This window comes from Lemur catta, chromosome 19 (assembly GCF_020740605.2).
Source record: "Lemur catta isolate mLemCat1 chromosome 19, mLemCat1.pri, whole genome shotgun sequence".
Lineage (NCBI taxonomy): Eukaryota > Metazoa > Chordata > Mammalia > Primates > Lemuridae > Lemur > Lemur catta.
This window is the reverse complement of record NC_059146.1, coordinates 35,367,867-35,393,526: the sequence shown is the minus strand read 5'-3', so window position 1 is coordinate 35,393,526 and position 25,660 is coordinate 35,367,867. Positions and strand designations below refer to the sequence as shown.

Below are 25,660 nucleotides of genomic sequence, written 5' to 3'. Positions count from 1 at the left end.
GATCTTGGGGCCAGGGGGTCTGGGGTCAGGGAGGGAGGCGTCAGCAGAGGTTCGGGGTGGAGGCCGTCATCCATCCAGAGCCAGCCCAGGGCAGGGTGTGGCAGTGCCACCTGCACTGTCAGCCTAGCCCAGGGGCCGCCTGTGTGTCAGGCACCGAGGACACAGCTGGATGAGATACTGTTGTCGTCAGAACGCTCCCAGTCCCCTGGCCCTTTTGTGAGTGATGTCATCACAATCTCTTGCGGTGCGTATTTCTGATCCATCTGTCCTTTTGATGATGGGCTTTGGGGGGAGGTGGATATTTCGGATTCTTCTCTTTGTAGAGCCAGAGACTGTGCCTGAGGCCCAGGGGGTGGTCAGCAGTGCTCACTGAATGAATGAATGAATGAATGAATGAATATTTGTATGAGCAAGTGTGAAAATGCAGAAGCAAGTGGGAGGGGGCCAAAAAGCATGGAGGACCCGGCGCGGCCCTGCCAGGCTCCACTTGTGGGCCTCAGCCCGGTGGTGGCAGGCACCCGGGTTTTTGCTCCGTAGTGATTGCGTGTACTTGCGGGATGATGTGTGTACGAGCTCACGTCCTCCACAGGTGCCCCCGCGGACGAGTCTCCCCGGGCCGACTTCTACGAATGTTTCCAAATCAGGCCCCTTTGGTCCCTCGCGCATGTGGGCATTTTACATTATATTTAATTTTGCGCTGAATCAAACCTGAGGCCTCTGAGAAATGAAAATAAACTGTTGGACGAGATACCGTCATCTAGAAGAGCTCAGATATAAACGGTTGTAACTGGGGGTGGCGGGGGTGTGTGGGGGGGGTGCTGGTGCCGGCTCCCTGGCCGCCCTGTCCCAGGTGGAGGCCGGTGGAGGCCGGGGCCTCCTGTGCCCAGGGGGGGGGTGCTGTGTGCTGAGGCCGATGCACCCCTCCCTGGCCATTGTGGAGCAGGGAGCCAAGGAGGGCTAACGGGATTAAACATCTAACTTCCTGCCATGACCAAGTCTGTTTAAATGGAGAGAGAAAGCCGCAAGGGAGGAGTGATCGATACGCTCATGACAAGTGCTGGTATCATCTTCAGTTTTGCATTATCATTTTAAAGGTAGGCCATTCATTAAAATATATATATATATATAGTCGTTCTTGTTGCTTTCCCTGGTGGGGTAGACACAGCTCAGACAAATCACTACAGAGAATCGGGGGGCCCTTTCCGTCCCAAACCGTCCCCCTGGGAGACATGGGAGCACTGCTTCGGTGCCTGACTCTGGGAGTGGGGTCCGGGCCGATGTTCACACGGTGCTGATCATGGCTGTGGTGCTCTGGGCCACCTCCCCTCCCCGCTCTGTGGCCAGCCATAGGCCTAGAGGGCCAGGGGACCTCAAGCACTTCGGGTGTGGCTGGTCCCCCCGGAGCTGCAGACGGTGGCTGGGAAGATGCCCAGCCTCCCAGGGCTCCAGCCAGGGAGGAGAGGAGATGGGGTCTCCAGCAGCCCCGTGTCAAGGAGCCCTGCGAGAAAGTGTCCCAACAGCCCGGAGGAACTTCCTGGCCGTTCTGAGGAATGAGGGGTCCCTTGCAGCCCGGGCGGGCCCAGGAAGGCTTGCCGAGCAGGTGACACCAGGATGGAGCCTGGAGGTAGATTCGGCTGGCAGTTATGGAGGTGGGGGACAGGCTGCTAGGAGACCTGGGGAGGGGCCCATTTTCCACTTTCCACCACTGCGAAGAAGGAGCGGGAAGACCAACGCCTTCCTCCGAAACCTCGACCCTCCTTTCTCTCTTTCTCTCGTGCACGAGAAGCTCTCACTGCAAGAGCTGCAGCTTTCAGATGTTTGGTTTGTGGTCCTGGAGTTTATCCCCATCCGTAATTGTTTTTGCATCTTCCCTGACCCGCAGTAGATAGAAACTGCGTCCTCTGGCTGTGCATAGCCAGGAGGTGTGCAGCGTTTTGAAGCCGTCGTCCTCTGAGTTTTCTGCAGAAGGGACTATGTCAGCCCCGTGGGCAGTGGCTGCCTCCGTGGAGGCTCCGCAGGGCCGACTGGATGGTCTTGTGGTCTCAGGGCCTCAGCCTTTGGGGTCCTTCTCTGGGCAATGCGACAGCAGCGCTTGCGGGGGTCCGGCACACACGTTACGCTGCTCCTCTGCTGAGACCTTCTGAGCCCCGTTTTGCACTGAATCTAAGCTCTGTCCTGCTGCGATGGGCATTCGGGTCTGCACCTGGCCCCCTGCTTCCACCCTGTCCCCCCTCTGTCCCCAGAACATTCCGTGCTCAGTCTCCATTTGCACATGCAGGTGCCTCTGACTCACTTGACTTCCTCCTCCTCCTCCTCCTCCTCTCTACCTGGTGGCCTCCCCAAGCTTCAGCCCAGGTCTGCCGCTCCCCCCTTGCTCTCCCGCACCCCCACCCACAGTGCCAGGCCCACGCCAGGCCCCACACCTCCTCTGCAGCCTTTGACCCGACTGCTGTCCTCATGGGTCCGACTGTCTCCATCCCTGAGTCAGCCTTTAAAGGGAGGGACCTGGTGCTGCCTGTAGATCTCTAGAAGTGCCCACTTCTTGCCACACGCAAGCCTTGCATAATGGTACTGCATGACAGAAGTCCCACCTGACAGGTGCACCAATAACACTGGGAATGAGAGAGGTTTTATTAACCACTTTGTGTACCTTGGTGTGCGTAAAGGTCATGACCTTCCCCTCTAGCATGTCCCCTGCCACCAGATTGAGGTGCTTCCTGGACCTAAAAGGCGATGCTAACTGCTGTGGGCAGCAGCTGGGAGAGGCTGCTGAACAGGTAGAGCCTTCGGCGATTTTAATGCCACTTTTTCTCTCCCGCACCCCACTTGCTCTCTCCAAGCCCTGTCCAGCGAGTGGGACAGTTACATTCAGTCTGTTAGAGACGAAGAGACGGAGGCCCTGGCAGGTGCCGGGTTGCACAGAGACCAGAGGAGGAGCAGGCAGACGGATTCCTGTTCGTGGGAGCTCAGGTGTCCTTCTCTGCCCGCTGCTCCAGTCCAGCTGGGGAACCGCCCGCCTGACTCAGGACGGGAGACGGTGGAATGATGTATCGGTCTGTATAAATACTAAGAAAAACAGAAGAATCTAAAAATAAATTTTCGTGTGACCCTCGGGTCTAGCAACTGGTGAGCTGTCACGTTTCTCAGCCCACGGTGCCTGCCACGGCTGCCCCCCGGGACAGTTTCTCTCCGGAATACCCTGCGTATTTCCACTTGCTGGCCTGCGGCTTGGTGAGTCCTCTGGGCCTCGGCCTCCCTCGAGCTCGCCCGTGGCGACGGCTTCCTTCCTGCCAGGCGCTTCGCAAATGACGAAGGTGGCAGCTCGCTGTGGCATCCCCACCATAGGAATGAGCACGGTGTGGACATCAAAACCCGCCTGGCCACGAGCATGTCCTGCCAGGGCCCTGCAATCAGCTGGGGCCCAGCTATGTGGCCTTCATGACTTCAGTTTCTGAGGCTGTTTTCTTATTTTTAGTACTGGGATAGTGCAGTCCCTACCGTCTGAGGTCACGCAGGGCTAAGGTGAGACCGTGATTGGTGTTGGCGGGTGCAATGTCAGTGGGGAGGAGGAAGAGGATGAGGATGCTGTTGATGTCGGTGGTGACGGTGGTGATGATGGTGGTTACTCTTATTGTGTTGATTGATAGCTCACTCTGCCTGACAGCCCCTGTCTTAGCTGCCACCCTCTCTGAACTTGTTCTAATCCTGCCCCAGCACCTACTTGCCTGGCCTGGTGTGGGTGTGGGCGGAAGGTGACCAGGGATCCAGGCCAGAAGTCTTTCCCACTCTGAGAAGGTGACCAGTGGCTGTTTTCCTTTCCTGTCTGATGTGTGTGTGTTCATTATCTGTCTGGGCTACAGTTCCAACCTAGACTCCAAACGCCAACGTGGTGGAGAGACCTCTTTGCTCTTGAGAATTTTGAAGCCCTCTAAAATCTCCAAGGAGAGGACACTTTTTATTCCTCCTTATTCTTCCAAGTCCTCGAACTCTTGTCCCACCAGCATGGAAGCTGCCTGGGGCTCCAGGGACCACGTGCTAAGCCGCCCACCCAGTCCTGCCCATATCCCGGCAGCGAGGGCCTTGCCTTTGGCCGACGTTCCTTCTACGGGAAGAAGTTGGGGAGTTCGCCCGCATCTCCAACTTGCCTCTCTTGGTTACATGGTTATCGTACTCAGCAGCCCCATTTGAATACATTTTCATTAATAAATTCAGCCAGGGTTTAACTATTTCTGGCCCTGTCTCGGAGCATTGTCTATGCATCCGTCAAAGTGGAACGGGTCACCCGCACTGCCCTCCTGTTTATCTGTTAATCATCTGGCAAATAAACCACTCCGTGTCCTGCCCACCTCGGTAACGTTTGTGATGTAATTTGTTTGGATGCCCAAATGTCACCGGCGTTGATTGTAAGAGATGAAAAAATGTACTTGCTCAGCACAGCAAGCTCTAGGCCAAAATGTAAGCATGAAATCCCTGGTTTATTTTTGTAATAATGTTTACAGCTGTTTAATGACCCTGAAAAGGTTCAGTAGTCTGGTGTTCTGTATTTCAGAACAGGAGTATATTATGCTTTATAACAACCTTAGTTAAACAGTTTGAGCTACAACAATTGGAAAAATAGCATTTAATAAGAAGACATTGTACTCTAGGTGAAGTTGTCTTAGTTACTGCTAATCCTCGGTGTAGGAAAGGAAGGTGGGTTTCAGGGAAGGGTGGAAGGTCACTTGAGCCTCCAGGATGGGGTCTGCCTTCTACCTGAAATGTGTGTTATGAGCCTGTTTTGAGCAAAATCCACGGTGGTGTTTGGAGCACCCCACCCCCCTTGCCGTGAACCCAAGTCCCAGACGTGGCGTAACTGCTCAGAGGGGAGGGACTCCTGCACAGTTTCCGAGGCAGCACTTTTATCCCACATTGATAAAAAAGAGAATATTTAGTTGTGCTTGGATAGACAACAATATTTGATTTTTAAAAATTTAGTGGAATGGTTATGTTGAAAGCCATTTTATTTCCCCACTATTCTTTTTCGTGGCATAAGGAAAAAGCTCTTTCATACAACTTACTGGCAAGATCTATATTTTTTGGACTATTCATAAGATGACTTTTTTTTTCCTATGCTAGCAAAATGAAACTGTGTTTTTGTGTAAAATTTATTTAGACTCGTAGCAGCTGGCATTTCTGGTGTCCTGATAGTTTTAAATTTCATTTTGAGTGAAAGATACAATTAGGTTCTCTATTGGAAGAGTTAAGTGAAAACTTTTGTCATTGATATCACAGGAAATAGTCTCGGAGGCAGAAATGCAAAATCAAAATAACCATTAGTGCCATCAAAGGCGCTGAATGGCTCACGTACCTGCAGTGATGGGGATGACGGGACAATGTGTTTTGATAATCTGCGCACCCAGTGGTGGGTTTCATTTGCTGAGTGTGAAATTGCATCGCTCAAGAAGAAAACCTCTAATGTGCAGAAGCCTCCCCCCGCCGGGGCCCGGCCTGCGTTCCGAGGTGGGGCCTGGGCATCCCGCTCTGGGGGGCGTCACGGCATCAGTTCCTCGTTGGTACTGACTGTGGAGTTGGTGTCCCACCATGACCCCGAGCTCAGGAGAGGTCAGCATGGGGTGGAATGTTGTCATGTGTCCATGTTGTGGGGGGTGATATGCCAGACAGGACAGTTGACAGTGGCCTTTAACTGTCCAGCCTCAGCAAGGACGTTTGGCTGCCTCTCCAGAGCTGGGCAGGTTCTATGTTTGTTGGCTCCTTCCATCCTCCAACCAGGCTGTACTGATCCCTGTGTGCTTCCGGCCAGGACCGTGGGCCGATGGCCTGGGGCCAGCTGTTCCCCTTCTTCAGTAGTTTGTTCGCTTGCTTTCCCTTGTGCTAAGGGTTTTCCCTTAGGTGAGAGGGTCAGCTTTTGTAGGTCACTCAGAGGGTCCAGCCTGCTCAATGGCCTTAAGCCCAGGATCACGGCCTGTCCTCTGCCGGCCCTGACTTGGTGCAGCTCCCATGGCTCCTGGGTCACGGGGTGTGGAGTCCACAGATAGGGATGCTGAGTGAAGGGTGGGTTGAGCACATAGAAGGTGCTCCCGGGAAATAGTGGCCACCAGGTGTGGCACCGTGGGTGGATGTTCACATGGAAATCGTGGCCATCGGGTGTGGCACCGTGGGTGGATGTGCACGTGGAAATCCTGGCCATCGGGTGTGGCACTGTGGGTGGATGTGCACATGGAAATCCTGGCCATCGGGTGTGGCACTGTGGGTGGATGTGCACGTGGAAATCGTGGCCATTGGGTGTGGCACCGTGGGTGGATGTGCACGTCTGTCCTGTTTGTTAGGACATGGTGGGGGGTGGCTGTGACAGGAGGCCCCCTGCAGGGCACTGACAGTCACTGCACACTGTGAGGGGGCAGCATGGTCCCGGAGGGAAGAGTTCTCCCCGTGCATGCTTGCAGAGGGCGGGGAGGGGGAGCAGAGATAACACCTCCCATGGGAATGGCAGGGCCCTTGCAGACAGCCCCACTTCCTCCAGCCCCATGAGCTCTGGTGGCTGCAGTTAGATCCAGCCCTTTAATGGGAGGATAAATGGTCCCTTGGTTTCCCAATGTAGGCGTTTGTATGTTTCTAGAGCGTCACCAGTTAGGGAATCTCTCCCCTCCCTCAACACAGACATACTTGATGTGTGTACACACACACACACACACACACACACACACACACACACACACACACACACGCCGCTATATGCTGAGTTGCAATGGTTTCTCCTTATCGTACTTTTGGATTCAGTCTTGCAGGGGCCTTTTCATGGCTTCCCTGTTATTTGTGGCCTTGGTGGCCCTGGCCCCTTATACACACAGGCCCTTGAGGGCAGGTACATAGAAGGCCCCTGGCAAATATCTGCGGAATGGCTGAGGTGAGGGACAAATGAGTTCTGGACGGGTGAAGTATCAATGCTGGAGAAATTGGGGCCGACCCAGATTCTGTGAGTCCCAGGCTGGGCCTGGGGCCAGCTCATCCTGCCCAGGCTGCCCTGGCCAGGGACAGCACACCAGTCACCCCACACTCTTTCCAAGAACTCACACCCCCTTCCTTGCTCTGAGCTAAGCAGCCGGCGCTGGCTGCAACTGACCCGTCACAGTGGCCTTGGCTGCACCTGCTCGTGGAATCATGGAGGCTTCTGAGATGACGGTCCAGCATGGCCCTTCTCATTTGAGGGGCTGGGGACCACACTGTGGGGGCATCTCCTGGGGAGCTGGCCAGCTCCTTTGACACCACTGGGTCTCCCATGGGCCCGGCGATGGTCAGTCAAGTTCTGAAGGGCGTAGTTGCTGTCTCCTAGTGTCCAGCAGTTGGGCCATCAGGGGTGGCTCAGGCCTGGGCTGACCACCAGGGACACCTCGAGCCGCTGGTGGAGGTGGCTGTTCCCTGGTTGTTTCTGGACCTGCGGCATCTGGGTGGCAGCCGGGGAGCCTTCCAGCTCTGACAAATCCCAGTCATAGGTGTTCTTGGACCTGTGCAAAAGCTGAGGTTGGGCCACTTGCAGTTGAGGTGAGGGTGCACCTCCCACAGGGCTGACCTCCTCCCCAGGCAGAGTGGACAGTGTCCGTGCACGCATGCCGCCCTGAGTCAGGAAATGCTGAACTGTGATGAGCCAGCTCCGCTCCAGGCCGTAGGGCTTCCTCCTCCACCGAGGCAGAGGTAATCTGTGCCCTCACGGCAGAGAAAGTTGCCTGTGGAAGGGCCAGAAAGGAACCTTGCCCTGGTGGCAAGTGCTACGGAGAGAGTAAGGTGATGGACACAGGGGCCTGGTGACATCAGCCTCAACTGGGAGGCACAGAGGGACTTTGTGAGAAGTGGTATGTCAGCTCAGACCCACGTTATGAGAAGGAGCCACCTGTGCAAAGAGCTAGGGTGGCACATTCTAGAACATTCTATATCTTCTCCGCCGGGGCTCTAGCAGTGGCATCGGAAGACCGGTTGCTTAAAGGGGTTAAAAAGCTTTGTTGACTCTGGCAAAAAAAAAAACATTTATTTTTTTGAACAGAGTAAAAGAATTCCATACCCAGACCAAACTTGCAAACTCCCATGGTCATTAATTAGTTGACAAGTCGAGTGGTGACGTGCATGGTGTGAATAGAGGTGTCAGGGACCCCGATCTTCAGCTGATGTCCCTCACCCGACCTGCTGTGCAGTCTCCCTGCGCTGCGCACTCAGCCTCTCTCCCTCCTGCTGACCTGGCGTCAGCGCAGCAGCAGCAACCTGGAAACAGCCTGTCTTCCCCGGATTCAGCGGGGCAGCCGTTGGGAGCCCACCGGCCGTGCTGGCTTCGGCCCTTCCAACCTTCTGCTGAGCTCCTGGGTGGAATGCTGAGCACTCCCATGTGACGTCAGGATCACGACCCACGTTGGCTCAGGAGAGGAGCCGGCATAGCTGGAGGGGGCTTGTGGGTTGGAGCAAGGGCTCCAGATAGGGCCCTGGGGCCACTGGCCTCCACCTGGAGCCTCCAGCAGCCTCTGCACTGTGGGCCTGCTCCCCCCTGCTGGGTGGTGCCATGAATCCCAGGGCCGCTGGCCTTGTCCACCATCATGTCTCTAGGGCCGGGTTAGGGACTGGCACACACTGGGAACTTAGTAAGTTTGTTGAATGAATGTGAGACTCTCCATGGGAAATTACCTCCTTTCTGACCAATCTCCAAAATGGGGCTTTGTTTTTGAGTGTAGACTTCCACCAGAAACAAAAAGGAAAGGTGGCCAACTGGAAGCCACCTTTCACTGCAAGTGACCATGCACCTCTATGTGTGCGCACATGCGTGGACACAGTTAGCCCAGCACCACGGTTATAATCCCTTGCCCTCCCAGAAGTAAACACCCAGGCCTCCCTCTTGCCTTCCTTTGCAAGGTGGACTCACAGCCCCTCTCCTCTTGCCAGGGAAGCCAGGTCTGCCACTGGAGACCCTCTGTTGCATGCACAGTGTGCCTGGAGGGGGGCCTAGCACTCAGCGGACGCCACCAGGGCTGCATGTTCCTCTTCCACAGTTGAGCTGTTCCCCCACAGGTACCCCTGGGGAACCACTTGGCCCAGGACTCAGTCCTGGCTGGGGTTAAGCACAGCTCCTGGACCACCTGGCCGGCAACCACACCTGAACATTGCAATACAAAGGGGAGAGGTGTGCAAAAACCATTCCAATGGCAGGAAACACATTTGGACTCCTTCAGGTGGGAGACACAACTAGAAACAGAAGCACCCCAGGCATGGGCTCACTGCCTTTCCAAGTTGGGCTCCCCACATACTCTGATGTGGGGGGCTGTTTCCTAAGCACCCCCACTCCTTTGGCCGTGGTGCACAGGCTGGAGGAGCGGGGCGCAGAGAGGACTACTGAAGACAATTATGCAGACCAGCTTCGAGTATTAGTGTTTAACAAACAGCTTTGATTTCTAATTTTTTGCAAAACACATACTGCAGGTACAATTTATACTCATTACTGTATATTGGAAAAGTTATTAAAAACACTCAAACTTGGTTGAGACTTCCTATGGCATCATCACTGGATTTTAATTGGTTTTTATCTAGTTCTATAAAATATCTCTTTAAGCTCAATCAAAGTCCCTGCCTTGGATGTCTTGCCAGGTGAAGGACCGGGAGAGCCTCCGTATATGGTGCAGGTCTTTCCTTCTACCCAGATTTGAACAGTCTCCACAATCCACTGAGATTTCATCATGAGATAATTTATACTTCTTTTGATAGGCACAGTTACCAAATGACAAAATAACAGTGTTTCGTAACATAAGGGTTAAATCTTAATCTCTGAGGTTTGCAAAGCCGCTACTCGCAGTCTCCTTAAAATTTAATATACCTCGTTAATGCTTCCTTGCAAACACTGAAGGATTTTTATGATTATAATCATGTGTTACAGCACCTAGTACTGTTTCTAAGCAGCATACTAATCAGCTTAATGAGATATTACTGCACTTTTTGTTGACTAAAGCAAAATCCCTTTTATTGTTCTAAAGCCTGTCCTTTACTTTATTTTTTTCCCAAAACATTATCTTGTTTTATTATGTACCAGTAAATATCATGCCATTGGGTTTTTTTTTTTTTTTTGGCCAAATCATAAAATGATCTTTCATCTCGGACTGGCGAATGTTGAATATGGTGAATGGAAACCAAAGTTCCACCTAAGTCTGTTCAGTCCTGCGTGAAAGTAGCTCTGCTCTCAGGCAAACTTGGGGCTGAACCAACAGGTACAGGTGCTACCAGAGAGGACAGGAGGAAAAGTTTAACACGTAGACTCTTGGTTTGTTATTAGGTGTTGAAAATGTTAAAACATTAATAATTTAAATGTGCATGAATAATCGCAGTCTGTAAATAGAAAATACAAGGAGGACAGTCTATCGCCAAAACAAATCGGAGGCACGATGCCATATTGCATAATTGGCATTTAATAATTCATTTTTTTATTATTGTTTTTGACTGTAATTCCTTAGCATTATTGTGTGCAGGTAAGGCATGAACTGCACCCCCTCCCCCCAGCTGATGCTGCTGCCTCGCTGCGCCACCCCGCCCAGCACGGATCTGAACTCTCTCTCTGTTTTCAGGGATGGAAGAAGCGAGTCTGTGCCTTGGAGTGTCCTCGGCGGCGCCCGAAGCTGAGCCCCACCCGAGCGGCCCGGTCCTCAATGGCCAGTATGCCATGAGTCAGAAGCTGCACCAGATCACCTCGCAGCTCAGCCATGCCTTCCCCGAGCTGCACCCGCGGCCCAGCCCCGAGGAGAAGACCCCCGCCGCGCCCCTGGACGAGAAGGCCCTCGCGCCCCTGAGCGGCCAGCCCCTGGGCGGGCAGATGGCGCTGCTGGCCAACCAGCTGGGCCGCGACGTGGACACCAGCCTCAACGGGCGGGTGGACCTGCAGCAGTTCCTCAACGGGCAGAACCTGGGCATCATGTCCCAGATGACTGACATCGAGGACGACGCCCGCAAAAACCGCAAGTACCCCTGCCCGCTGTGCGGCAAGCGCTTCCGCTTCAACAGCATCCTTTCCCTGCACATGCGCACGCACACGGGCGAGAAGCCCTTCAAGTGCCCCTACTGCGACCACCGGGCCGCGCAGAAGGGAAACCTCAAGATCCACCTGCGGACCCACAAGCTGGGCAACCTGGGTAAGGGGCGCGGGCGGGTGCGCGAGGAGAACCGCCTGCTGCACGAGCTGGAGGAGCGGGCCATCCTGCGGGACAGGCAGATGAAGGGCAGCCTGCTGCAGCCGCGGGACCTCAAGCCCCTGCCGCACGCCCCGCAGGCCCCGCCGGCCACCTGCCACCCGGCCCCGCCCGCCAGCCACGGCGCGCCCGACGTGGCCACCGCCGCGCCCTCGCCCAAGCCGGCGGGCGCACAGGAGGACGCGACGGCTCCCGCCGCGGGCTTCCGCTGTACCTTCTGCAAGGGCAAGTTCAAGAAGCGGGAGGAGCTGGACCGTCACATCCGCATCCTGCACAAGCCCTACAAGTGCACGCTGTGCGACTTCGCGGCCTCGCAGGAGGAGGAGCTCATCAGCCACGTGGAGAAGGCGCACATCACCGCCGAGTCGGCCCAGGGCCAGGGCCCCAGCGGTGGCGGGGAGCAGGCGGCCAACGAGTTCCGATGCGAGGTGTGCGGCCAGGTGTTTAGCCAGGCCTGGTTCCTCAAGGGCCACATGCGCAAGCACAAGGACTCCTTCGAGCACTGCTGCCAGATCTGCGGCCGGCGCTTCAAGGAGCCCTGGTTCCTCAAGAACCACATGAAGGTGCACCTTAACAAGCTGTCGGTGAAGAACAAGTCCCCCAGCGACCCTGAGGTGCCTGTGCCCATGGGTGGCATGTCCCAGGAGGCCCATGCCAACCTGTACTCCAGGTACCTCTCCTGCCTGCAGAGTGGCTTCGTGGCGCCCGACAAAGCGAGCCTGAGCGAGCCCGGCCAGCTCTACGGCAAGGGGGAGCTGCCCCTGAAGGAGAAGGAGGCGCTGGGGAAGCTGCTGTCGCCCATCTCCAGCATGGCCCATGGTGTCCCTGAGGGGGACAAGCACTCCCTGCTGGGCTGCCTCAACCTCGTGCCGCCGCTGAAGTCCAGCTGCATTGAGCGGTTGCAGGCGGCTGCCAAAGCTGCCGAGATGGACCCGGTGAGCAGCTACCAGGCCTGGCAGCTCATGGCCAGGGGCATGGCCATGGACCACGGCTTCCTGTCGAAAGAGCACCAGCTGCAGCGCAGCCACGAAGACGCTTTGGCCAGCGCTGGAGTTATGTTCGACAAGGAAAAGCGGGAGTACGTGTTGGTGGGGGCAGATGGCTCCAAGCAGAAGATGCCGGCAGATTTGGTTCACGGCACCAAAGTGGGCAATCAGAGAGACCCGACAAATAAGCTCGACCCTTTGGAAGGCAGTCGGGATTTTTTGTCGCATGGGCTGAACCAGACGCTCGAATACAACCTGCAGGGTCCCGGGAACATGAAGGAGAAGCCCACCGAGTGCCCCGACTGCGGCCGGGTGTTCCGCACCTATCACCAGGTGGTCGTGCACTCCCGCGTGCACAAGCGGGACCGCAAGGGCGATGAGGAGGGGCTGCACGCCGGCCTGGAGGAGCGGCGCGGCTCGGGCAGTGACCAGGAGTCGCAGTCGGTGAGCCGCTCCACCACACCAGGCTCCTCCAACGTCACTGAGGAAAGCGGGGTCGGAGGAGGCCTCTCCCAGACTGGCAGTGCCCAGGAGGACAGCCCGCACCCCTCCTCGCCGTCCTCCTCAGGTAGGTGGGCCGGGAGGGTGGGGGAGGAGCAGCTTGCACAGGGGTCTGTCGGGGGCTGCCTGGTCCGACCTGCGGGCCCCAGGGCAGCTCTGAGGTCAGTGTGGCTTGATGGGTGTGACGGGTGGGCCGGACACGGGCCCTCATTTCAGCTCTGTGCCCGTCCTTTGAACACTGGCTACTAAGAAAGTCAGGTGAGCCTCCTCCTATGTGGTGGGGATGGCCAGGTGGCACATTTTCCAGTGCGGCAGAGCCTACTCTTCTGCAGCTGCCCAGCCCCAGTTCTCACCCTGCCTCCATCCACCAACCCCTCATCCTGGACCCCGGGAGCTGGCGTTCTGCTCCATCCGTGGATGCGAATGTGTAGATTCAGACCCTCACCACTGTCCCCCCCTTGGTATATTCCCATAATGCTCTCATTTGAGCACCCCAAGCCAAACCCATCTCCTGTCTCCCTCCGAAACCACAATGTGGCTCACCTGCCAGGTCCGTCTGACCTGGAGACCCATGCCGCTCTCCTCTGAGGGTTTGAACAAGCACAGGGGCCTGAGACACAGATGTGCGACTGCATGTCTTAAATCATACTGTGTGACACGGGCGATACAGCTTTGGGGTCTAAAATAGCAAAGCAAAAATCTGTCATCAAAATGTCTGTGAAATGCTGAAGCTTCCTGGCCCAGTTTGAAAAAAAAAAAAAAAAAAAAACTCACCACAATAACAAAAAAAAAAAAAAAAAAAAAAAAAACACTAGCCTAAGACGGCAAAATTAAAATCATTGCCTAACAGCAGGTAAGGTGTTGGCTTCACCCGTATTTCCAAAGCCCCTTCCTAATGGAAGGTAAATGCAAAGTTATATCTCTGGCCCTTTATAAAGAAAGCACCTCGCTAATACTGTAATCATTCTGCAGCCTAACAACAGAGGAAATCATGCCATAACAAATACCCTGTTACTAATGGCAACATTGATTTCTGCAATCAGCCATTAAGTCTAGAAAATGAGAGACAGTTTGAGGCACCTCGAGGCGCTGGGTTGCCCACTGTTCAAGATGTGGCGGCTCACTGTTGAGGGTCATTTTTTAAAAAGTTTTTTTCTTCTTTCTATTCCCCCCCCCACACCCCACCCTTCTCAGTTTCGATAAACATTTCAGTCTTGGAGGCCATTCACTGCTGCAGTTATTAAGTAGACGCCAGTTTGGTTTTCTTGTCCTTGTCATGCTTCAGCATACTCCTCTTCTAGGGCAAAATTAGTGTTAAAATAAAGTGTGAGTCTGCCGGCTTATTGCAAACCGGTAAAGAATGGTTAAGACACATAAATCTGATCTGCGCATTCCAGGGATTCCGATAACACTTAATGCTGCTGCTTAAATACCCATGAAACACGCTGTCTACTGCTGGACCGCAGACTTGTCTGCAGCTGGTTACTGTTGAGACGCTTTGGAAGAGTCTCACCAGTGACATGGACCCCATGGTGGCGTGAGGTCACGCTACACGGAGCAACGGCTGCACAGAACACGCTAAGACACGAGGGAAGGGTTTCCACATTGCCCTGGCTGATGGTGGCACCCGTGTAGAGATGGATGTCAACTCCACGAGGCAGCAAAATGCCAAGTGTCCCCATGTCACAAGGGGCTGTTTCCAGCCTCCTAGGAAGGGGGTCTCCTCTTCTGGGGAGTGGAGTCTCACTGCTTTGGGGTTGGGGAACTTTCGGGGGCAGAATGCAGACAGCAGACCGGCTCCCCTAAGATTTTGGAGTGACGTGGAGTTAACACTGACAGATGTCCGTCCCTCTCTCGGACCTGCTGGGACGGAAGGGTCCCTGCAGAACATTCCGACGCAAAATGTTGGGCTTCATTAATGACGTGTTGACCATGTTTTTCTCACCTTCTGGCAGAGTGATAGCCTCGTGCTATTCCTATCTCTGTCGCTTGCCTATCTCCAAATACTCGGTTGAAAAAAACCCATTTTGCGTAAAAGAACCAACCCTGCTTATGACTCAGAAGTGAATTATACTTGAGTTGCAGTTAGCGTCTCACTTTTATTCCCCTTATTGAAGGATTTTTACAATTGTGAACACGGATTCTTTCATTTCTGGTTGACTTCTTTGTTTTCTTCATATTCAAATGAGACCCTTTCATAATTTCCTGACTAAGTGGGAAAATTGATGACACACCCAAATGCAGCCCCAATCGGTGGCGTGTCTGGGGCTCTCAGGTTCCGTGGGATTCAGGGCTCTTCACCAAATCTGGTGAGTGTTCCCTCTTATTTCTGACAAGTAAGACTTGTATAAAGTGTGATTAAAATAAGCATTTAAATAAAAATCTTGACACAATGGGTATTTTATTATTACCTGTTAAAGAGAAACCTGCAAGGTGAAGACGAGCAAAAAAAAAAAAAAAGAAAGAAAAAAATCTTTAAGCCCTTAAGTAAAGAAAGAAAGAAGTACTTATTAAGGCTTCTATTAAGAAATAACTGCAAAACACGGTTTTGCAAATTTCTCAGACGGCATAACAATGTCGCAAAACTTAATTTGCATCACTTGATTCTTTTTTTGTTGAAAACTGGGTCAGTAGGGCCTGAGAAACTATTTTTTCAGATCTTAACCAATGAATTCTTCTTTATAAATCGCTGCTCTTAACATGATAGTAGTTCTGAATTCATCATAAAAAACCTTTTTACAGAGGCTCTTAGAACAGATCTCTAGAAGAAGGCTTACAATGAGTGGCAGAGACGTCCTTTGTTATCTGATGTAATTCTTTGCAAAGGAGGATTGGGACCGGAGTGGCTGTTTAAAAATGTCTTGCTCAGACCGAGACGAAGAAGGGGTCAAGTTTGCAATCAAACAGTTATTGCCGAGATGGGCGACTGTCACTGGCTAGGCTAATGTGGGATGCAGCTGTTTGTTATGTGAGCAAAAGAATGTTTGAATCAGTGAACATGTGAAAATGATTCCAGTGAACCAGAAAATGTGTTTGTTCTTTGGCTCTCCAAACTGCTGAGAACCGAGCTTAAGATCAACTGCGAAAACCAGGACCTTTGACAAATTGAGAGGTCATATTTTCTAACAGAAATGGACAAAACTAGTCAGACAGATCACTTCCCTATCTTTCCCCTTTGTTTTATTTTTGTTGTGTTGTTGTTTATTTGACTTCCGCATAATCTCACACCACGGTCCGTGTCATCTATGCCTCTCCGTGTGCGGTGCAAAGGGAAACTACTTGGAAGCAGCAGCTCATAAATTTTACTCTTTTATGACATTTAGAAAGCAGGGTGGCTGTTTTGATGCTTCCTCCTCTCTGGCTTGCGTGCAAACACTCCGATGGCATTAATCTTTGCATCTTTCTCTGAAACCCCCTCTCTAAGACTGTGCTCGGATCCCAGCCTCACTCTGAGTCAGGAAACGACCAAAGTTCTGTTTCTTCGGATTTTGCTTTGGAAACCACACTCAGAATAATTAAAACTTAATGTACTAAGAAACGATACTGTTCATTATATCCAACAGGGCAGTTACCTTCCGAATTCCCCATCATTTTGGAGTAGGGATAATTGAAGTGTTGTTGGTGGGAAGGGGGTAATTGAGTGCACTGACCCTCTGTTCATTAAATAAAGTCGGCGAAGTTCCGTGATCAATGGAAAGGCAGGGAGAGATGGGGAGATGAAAATATTGTTAACCCCCACTACTTCTGCTATAATATTTTGAGATTGACAAAGGTTATTTGATCAGCTGGGCTGAGAGCCTTTCGGGGTCTTCTTTTGTTGTCTGTGCTGCATTCCTGAGATGCTGGGACGCTGTGCTCTGTGGGCCCATTGACCACAGCTTCAAAGCCCTTTATCCGGGGAACCCTGGCATTGACATCGGGTGTATGGTGATATGATAGATTTTCTTTCTTTTCCACCCCTTTTACTCATGTGGCTCCCTCTCCCTGCCCTCATTCACGATAACCACTGCCTGCTCCACACAAACAAATCCCGGCACCCAAAAGAAGGGGGGCAAAAAAAAGAAAAAAAAATTTAAGTCTGAGGATTAAGATCTTCATTTTTTTTTTTGCTTGTGCATTCCAATTGTTCTTAAAATATTTGGCAATGTCAATTAGTAACTGAGCAGAGTTAGCTGATGAACACAATTTTCCAGTAGACTGAGCACCCTATTGTTGCCTAGCGCACAGCAGATTTCTGAGGTCATTATCATTCGCTGGTTGCCTGGCCCAGCTGCTTCCTGCTGCAAAAGCCAAACTTTATACTGGAGCTAGGGGAGGCTGCAGCAACAGGGGGCTGGGAGGGGAGAGGGGAGCTGGCTGCAGAGCCCGAGACAGCATTATCAGCAGAGGAAACAGAAAGTAAAAGTTTCCAGGCAATTCCAGAAAAACTGCCGTCTCAAGCTCCTTCCTCCTGTTCCTTTCCAGCCACCTTCCACCTCTAGGCAGGGAATTAAAAGGACCAGGGGACACCCCCCACCCCGGGCATTGTGGCAACTAATCTCTTTGCTGAGAAGCACTCTGAAAAAGAATAATTCCATTTATAAATTCACTTAAAAATTTTTAACCCAGTCTAAAGCATGTCAGTGATTCCCTGATGGATAGACTCTTCTTTCCTTTTCATTAAAAAAAATAAAGAAAGAAAGCCCATCATTTTTTTAGGTGGTGTTGGTAACTTGAAATCAGTCAACTTGGGGATGACAAATAGAGAACGTTATTTCATTTTCCAGAGGGACCTCATGAGCAGATAATCGCCTGCAATTCCTTGCAAAATCAAATTTGATGTTGAAGGCTCCCCCTGCCCACCCCGGCTCCCCTGTCTTCTGCCCCCACTTGCCTCCCTGCCTCCTAATTTGGGAGCTGGTTCAGTGAGATGAAAAGCTGCACTTTTTTTAAAGCTCAGCTGTCACAGCCGAGCGCCATATGCAGCCCTTCCGTCCCCGCCGCGGAGGCGCGTGCGGGCGGCCGCCGTGTTTGTGGAGATTTACGGAGGCTCGGCTCGTGTGTGCCGAAGCTGTGCCCAGCCGGCCGCCGGCCAAGGCCCTTCCTCCGGGCTGGGAGCGAGGGGGCCGCCCGCCTGGACGGGGGCGTTGGCCCAGGCCCGGGCTGACTCCTGGGGAATGTCCGATGGGGCCGGGGCAGGGGCCTGAGTGTCCTCCCTCTGGTCTCTCACCTTCCCGCGGGTCCCGGGGCGGTCTGGCCACGGGGGACGGCCCCCTGCGGCCGCCGGTGTTCCTGTAGCTCTCAGATGCTGGCGGTTTGCAGTCCTTCCCCAGGAGCCAGTGCTACCAGCAGCTCCTTTTTATAAACTTCCCATTCACTCCGTGAACTTTTATTGTCTCAGGTTTAGAAGCGGTTATTGCGGAATGTTTGGTAGCGCCCTGGGGCTTTGGCCATCTCTCTTACCCCCTTCTCCTGGAGCTGTAAATCCCCCTTCCTTGGGCTGCTGCTGCTGCTGCTGTCACTTAGCATTTCAGAGAGAGGAACTGCACTGGCTCTGAAGGTGTTCACATTGGGAGTGTGACAGAAGAGACGTATGACACAAACCCCAGGAGCAGAGCCCCTCTGTGTTCCAGGGGTTCCCGGGACACTGTTTTATGTGTGAGGGAACAGATTCCAGGCCACAGGGTCGTTCAAGCCCTGCCTTTGTTTACCTGACAGCCTCACTTTGCCCATCTGCAGGGTGGGCACAGTGTCGCCAGGGCGTCCCCTCTTTCTGTCCACGTGTGTTTCCGGCGTTCCTGCCCACCGAGCCCCTGAGAAGCTCCAGGTACTTTACTTCCCTGCACATCTTAACTTGAGGAATGTAAATGCTCATTTAAATCTAAATTTAATGGTAAGAAGGAAAACAGATTAGCCAAGGACAGGTTACGATGAAGCCAAGAATTAAGCAGTCAGTGTTCAAAGTGGAGCGTGAGCCAATAGCTGCGTGGTTTCCATTACCCAGAGTGGGAGGCTCCGGGCTCAGGTCTTGGCCACCACTTGGCTGTGTGGGGCCGAATTAGCAGTTGGCTTTGCAAACAGCCACGTGTGTCCTCGGCTTGACAGTTTGGCCAAAAGCAGGTGCTGGGAGCTCCCAGGGCTGAATTCCACCCGCTCTCTTGCCTACTGTGCCTCAGGTAACGGGGAGATTGTGCCCCCCGGGGTGGTGGTAGCCCCGTGGGGCCACTTCTGCAGAGTTGGGGCAGCCTCTGTACCAAGGGCAGATTGGGGTCCTCCTGCCCCCTGCAATCCCTTCTCTGCCCCATTGTTTACCGTTTGAATCCCTTTCTTGGTCTTACGATTTATGTGCTGCTCATGGTGAGTGCACCACCAGGAAGGAAGGCAAGAAAGGTTTCCTTGCTCCACACCTGAGCCACATTCTTGGGCCTGCCCCTCCTTTGAGAGAAGGTTCTGGCAGGTGGCCCTGATGTCTCAGAGCAGTGGGGACGGGGGTGAGCATCCACAAGCCCCTGTTACACTGGCCCTCGAGATTGCACTGGATTCGGGAGGAGACTGCGGGATACCTGGGGAACCTAGAGGTGGCACGCGGAGGGAATCAGTGGGAAAGAATGGCGCATGTGGCCGCATTTTGTGCCTGTGAGGTGAGAGGAGCGAGTCGTTAACCCCTTTAGCTGCGGAGCTGTTCCGGAGCGTTGGTAGCAGTGGCAGGGAAACACCTGCAGAGATCAGGAGATTGCATTTGTGCAGACTTCCCAAATTCGTGATGATTGGGCTGGAACCTCTGCCATCTGTGACCCCTGGGCCTGCTCGCTGCCCTTCCGGGTTCCTCACCTGCCTTTGCCTCCCTCTCCTCCGGCGACATCCGGCAGCCCATCTCTCCTCCCCGTGCTGGGCTGGCATGTGGAAGAAAGAGGAGGGGAGCTCAGCGAGGCTGGCAAAGCCGGGGAAACGGGCTCTCCAAGAGGGGTGCAGGGCAGAGGGTGGGCGGGCAGGTGGTAGGGGACTCTCTGATCTCCCCGGGAAGTGAGCGTAGCTGCAGCCGAGAGCAGCCATGGGTCCCCCTAGCCTTTTCCTGGCAGGACGGGGCGATGGCAACATTTACTTAAGCTGTGGAGTTTGGCAGCGCCGCAGCCAGGCACCATCTGGAAGGCCCTTCTCAGAAAGCTGTGGACCCTCCCAAAAGGAACCTGGGGGAGCAGGACTTGGGCAGGGCTTTGGGACTTTTTTCTGGGGCAGAATCTGGGCTTCCAGGCACCTGAGCTGCGCTGGGGTCTTGTGGGAGCCCTGTGGTTAGAACCGGTCGGACCGGCTGTGCGGAGGGCTGGGCACATGGGCTTTTTCTGGTTCATTCTGGAGCTGGGGCTGGTTTTGCTTTTCTTTGTCAGAAGAGCTCTCGCTTTTCCCGGGCTGTGTTTCCATCTATTTATTTTATCTTGTATTTCGCTTGTTAGGTCCTTGCATGTCGTGGGCACCATGGGGTGGAGCCAGCCACGGCGGTTCCGTTAGTCACCGATACAGTCCCGCATGGCAGGGCTGGTTAGCGTAACGTGAGAGGTGAATACTTCACCTCTGAAATGTGCTGGAGAGACAGGACCTAGAACTCCGCCACTTGGCTGGGGACAGACAGGACCGAGCTAAGCACGGAGACCTGCCACCATCCTTCCCCTGACCCCCACCTTCAGTGCAGGCTGCAGAGTCCCCAAGCAGTGCGTGTCTGAGCACTGTCGCCGGCAGCCACCTGCCACGTGGGGGCCATGCCCAAAGCCAGGGCGGCAGTCCAGGCGGAATTCGGTTGCTCCTGGGCCCCCACTCCCCACCAGGAGAAAGTTGTCCGGGTCTTGGCTTCTTGTGGGACCCATCTCTTTGTTGCTGTGAGTCTTGGGGCTTTTGTGTGACATGTGGCATGTGTCTGAGAGAAGTGAGAGGCACAGCACAAGCTGACTCCTTGGCGTGGCTGCCCACCGCGCCACACAGGGGGCCGGCCCTCCGCTAGGGGTGCCCAGCCGGGAAGCCGACTCGCGTGTGGGCAGCAGGGAGCAGGCTGTGGGTGGGCTTGGCTTTAACACTCGTCACTGGCTTCCGAAGGATGGGGTCATTTTCAGCTTTTCTTGTGAGGCAGCGCGTGTCTTTGGGGACCTTAAATGTTTTCCTCTGTGCCTTGGGTCCAGGACATTCCACAGAGAAGTCAGTTCTTCCCCCTTCGGAGACACCTGGTGGGACTGGAGTTTTGGCTGACACTAGTTTCTTTTCTGTGCCCTCGGTTCCGGAGCCGCCTGGCGCACGGCAAAGCAGGTTCTTGCTGCGGCTCCCTCTTCTCCTCATTAAAGGCACGTCCAGAAAACTCTTAACTCGGTGGCTGTCACTGTGGTTTTTGGACACTCTCAGTTGTCCACCATCATCTTGAGAGGCATTTTGGAACATTTCCAGCATGTCGTGTTCAGTTTAACATAGACTGTGGTGTCCTCAGTATTTTCTTGAAGACCAAGGCAGATAGCTGCTTCTCTTTATGGCTAAATATATTTGGTTTAATTTGTTGGTAAAATAGGTGTTTTATTTTTATTTTTATTTTTATTTAGTAATTTGCCCTGAAAAATTATAGTGACCCATCAGCAAAGCTGCTGTGTGACATCGAAATCCCTGTGGAGGGAGGAGCTTTGGCTGCATTTACGTCCCCTGCCAGCTGGGTCTGACCCCTCAGAAACATCCTTACTAGTGACCTCCAGACCTTTTGACTCGGTGTCCTCCGGGAGGGACGTTTACTGACTTTGTGACTGTTGATCTGGGTTAATGAGCTTTTCATTATTTTTTTCTTACTCTACAATAATTCTAGTTCATCTTGAACATTTAGGATATACCCATAAATAAAAATAAAAATAATTTTTAAGTATGTATGCCCACCACCACTCAGAGACAACCACTATGAATTTTTTTTTCATTCAACTAGTAAATTTTTTTATTGATGCATACATAGACGTATGTAGCATTGGGATACATGGGATAATTTGATACATTCGTATCATGTGTAAAGATCAAATCAGGGTAATTGGGATATGCATCACTTTAAATATTTATCTTTCCTTTATGCTAGGAACATTCAAATTATTCTCTCCTGGCTATTTTGAAATGTACAGTAGATTATTGTTAACTATAGTCACCTACTGATCAATCAAACACTAGTTGAACGTTTTAATTCATATCTTTCCAGTTCTTTTTATGCACCTAAAAATGTATTTGGCAAAAAAGAAAAGTCATACTTTTTTGTACATACTTTTTATAAGTTCTTACTGAAATATATGTCCTTTTTTTTTTTTTTTTTGGTCATTGAATCTTCACACACACAACAAGGACCAGCAAATTTTTCCTGTAAAGAGCCAGATAATGTGTATTTTAGGCTTTGTAGGCTATGTGGTCTCTGTAGTAGACACTCAGTTCTGCCATAAATAAAAGGGTGTGACGGTGTTCCAATAAAACTTTATTTACAAAAGTAGGTGACAGGCCAGATTTGGCCCATGGGCTACTATCTGCAGATTCCTGTCCTATGGTAATAGTTATCCTTTTTTGCCCCCTAAGTTTTACACAAGAAGTATGCTCTTTGAGGAAATGTTGGAAATACAGAGTAGCAAAGAAAAAAATCTACATCTATAAAGTGGTTTAGCGAATCTCCGAGGATTCACTGAACACAGGGCTTGTTTTCATTTTTTCCGCTGTGAGAAGCAACGCTGGGGTGCACGTGTCTGTAGTGTTCGAAGTCGCGGTCGTTCCCATCCCCTGCACAATTGCGTCCGTGGGTGAGGCACCCGGCGGTGGAGCCTCTGGTCGCAGGCAGGTGACCGGACGCTGCAGATGGCACTGCCACTGCCACTGCCGGCCGTGTGATGCAGCTCGAGACAGTCTCTCCCCATGCTGGAGTTTTCGCCCTGAGAAAATTCCTCCTAAGACTGTCGTAAAATCTGTGTCCCTGAAGCTAAGTTGTTCCCTGTCACGAAGCTGCTCTGTGACTCATTCGTTCAATCATAAACACACTCATTTATTCAATCATTCATTCATTCATTTATTCATTGAAGAGTGAAATGCTTACTGAGTGGGTTTTGCACGCTGAGCAAGGCATCAGGAACTGGAGATGCACAGATGAGTATAGACAATCTCAGCATCAGAGGCCCATGGCCTCTGGGGCTGGACATGTCATTCACGGCGTGAGCTAGGTACAGGTGTACCTAGGAGGGTGTACTGCAGGGGCTGTTGGAACCCCTTGGTGCCCACACTTGTTCCCAAAGGATCTGAAAGGGTCAAGACCTTCTCAGTCACCTGAGTAAGTCCTTTGGCAAGAAGAGTCACTCTTTCTGTCTGTAGTCTGGCCAATCTTGGTGACTTCTCGGAGGAAGCAAACACACCTCCTCCGCCACCATGGCTGGCTGTCATCTAAATCAGTGCCTTGTTACACACAGACGAGGCCGGCGGGTGCTTTCCAGAGACCGGAGGCCGAGAGCTGCAGCGGGCTGGGAGCTGCGGGGGGCAGGGCTGGCGGCTCTGCTCCCGGAGGGGTGGGAGGCCTTTTGGCCGGGCTGCCCAGCACGCCACACACCGTACGGGTCACCTCCCCGAGGGGGAGCAGTGAGGAAGAGGCACAACCGCCCTCCACACCAGCCAGCGGGGGACGGGCAGCTCCCGGGCTCCCTCGCGCCCCGCTGACCACGCTGTCATTCCAGTCCGTGGCTCCCGGGCTGAGCAGAGGGAGCTTTTATACCCAGCACTGGGCTCCCATCGCCCGGGCGTCCAGGAGTATTTCACAGAAGGCACCATGGGAATCTGCCTCCCCAAGCCACAGTCTGGAGGGAGAGAGTATCATCAGATTGTAAACTGAGGCACAGAGAGGTTAGATGGAGTTGCAAAGCTAGGAAATGGTAGAGCCAGGGTTTGAGCCCACATCAGCCTGACCTCTCACCCTTTAGTCCCACTGTTGCTGGGTCACATTGGGGGTGGCAGACACGGCGGAAGGCAGAACCCAGCTCAGCAGCCCTGTCTCCAGCTCTGCCCCGGCAACCCCAGCTCCTGGTGGGACAGGCTGTGGGGCGGGAGGTCAGAGGTCACCCCTGCCCCTCTTCCTATCTTGGTGGGGTTGTCCTCACATCCCTTCGGAAGGGAAGCAGGGAAGGAGGACAGCCCAGCATGTGCGCCCCTCAGCCGGTGATGGATGGGACTCACCTGAGCCCACACTTGGTCCTGAAGTGAGCCCCGAAGTTGTGGTTGTGAGTTTCCCCCAGCCCCTGCTCAAGGTGACACCGGGGAGGCCTGAGACAGGGACGAGGACAGAGGAGCTGGCCCTCGGGGACCACAGGAGCGTGGCCTGGCGGGCAGGGCCATGGCCCCACTCAGGACACCCAGCTCTGCCCGTGGGAGCCGGCCAGAGCCTCAGTGTCCCCCGTCCCTTCTGACCCCAGGATGCTCCGCCGGGGTCCTGCACGAGCTCGTCCTCGCAGTTCCCCATGGGAAAGTGGCCTGGGGGAGTGCAGGGGACACACAGGCGGAGGGTCGTTGCTGGCTCCAACCATGCTGCCTCACACACGAGCCCACAGCTCCCCCCGCCACCCAGAGACAGCCCTGCCCCCCCTCGGAAGCAGGGGACCCCCCCTGGCAGATGAAGAGGAAGAGAACGAAGAGGCTCTCGTCCTCCTCCCTGGCCAGCTCTGTCCTCTGAGGTGTAGACGGGCAGAGCCGCCGTGGGCGGCGTCCGGAGGAGGGCGGCGAGTTCTTTGTTGTCACGCCTCGTGGCACCGAGGCCGAACCAAGCAGCCACTTCACACTGGCCACGCGGAGCAGAACGCTCTGGGCTGTCGCGCTGCCCCGGCCCCACCCTGGGTGCTCTTGGGGACAGGGCCCAGGGCTCAGCTTGGGGCTGAGGCTGCTGTCATGAGGGTAGAGGCAGGTCAGCAGCTCATTCCCTGCGATCGTGTGTCTGTGTGTGTTGGGTGTGGACACACTGGGGAGTGTGTGTGCTCTCGGGGTGCCGTGGCTGTGTGTAGATCAGTAAGTCGGTTTAGTTTGGGGGGCGCAGGTTGCTGAGGGTGCGTACGTCGCTATGTGCTTGTGTGTTTGTGTTTAAGTGTGTGTTGCTGTGCGTGTTGAGCGTGGGAGCAGATGCACATATGTTGGGTGTGTGTCGGTGTCTGTGCAGGGAGGGTGGGCTGGGATGTGGATGTTAGTGTGTGTTTGTGGCCATTGGGGGGTGTGAGGCTGTGGCTTTTGGGTGTGCAACTGTGTTGTGTGGCTGTGCCTCTGGGGGAGTGCGCATTTGCGTCAAGGCCATATGTAATGGCGTGTGGTTGTGTGAGCGTGTTGCTATAGGTGTCAGGCTGTGTGTTGTGAGGTTGTGTGTGCTGGGGAGTGCCTTGGTGTGTGTGTGTATTAGTAAAGACGTGTGTGTTGGGACATGTGTGTCTACACGTGTTTGCCTGTGTTGGCATGGGTGGGTGATGTGTAGGCGGGGTATTGTGTTGACTTGTTACCGTGGAGAGTGGGTCTGACCTCCCTGAAGGGCTGTGACCTTCAGCCTGCCTCGCAGGAGGAGGAGCTGGTTCTGAGCCTGGCCCTGCGCCCTTCCCCAGAGCCTCAGAGCGGGGCCACCGTCGCTTCCCTCCCTGGCGCTGGCTGAGCCTCCGGCAGAAGGTCTGGCTTCTGGGTGCGCGTCGGCAAATGCAGAAGGCCCTGTGCTCCGGCAGCTCGCAGCCCTGGCCTCAGAGCCTCAAGCTCCTCTTGGAAGAAGCCGGGGCTTGGGGGTCTGGGGTCCCCATTCGGGACACCTCTGTTCTGGAGCTGAGCCAGCCGTGTGTCTGGAGTAGGTCCCCCGAGGGACCCTAAGGCAGAGCTTGTGTTACCTTCAGCTGCGGTCCCGTCCGGGTCCCCGCACAGAGCATGGGGCAGGTGTTCAGGGACCGCTGGTCGACTTACACAGGGTGAAGTAAAATGCCCTTTCCCGGCACAAAGTCACTGGTC

At 53.7% G+C, this 25,660-nt stretch overlaps 1 protein-coding gene across 3 annotated transcripts in view; it reads left to right on the top strand.

The window, feature by feature from the left end:
- ZNF536 (zinc finger protein 536) overlaps positions 1–25,660 on the top strand; it is a 414,784-nt gene that overhangs the window by 176,139 nt on the left and 212,985 nt on the right. For 2 of the 3 annotated variants that reach the window (XM_045532445.1, XM_045532444.1), the window contains exon 3: positions 10,587–12,758. In XM_045532445.1, coding sequence (XP_045388401.1) covers positions 10,589–12,758 — 2,170 coding nt within the window. In that variant the 5' untranslated portion in view covers positions 10,587–10,588. Of the gene's footprint in view, positions 1–10,582; positions 12,759–25,660 lie in introns of those variants that run through there. The other variant, XM_045532446.1, reaches the window with a different exon arrangement.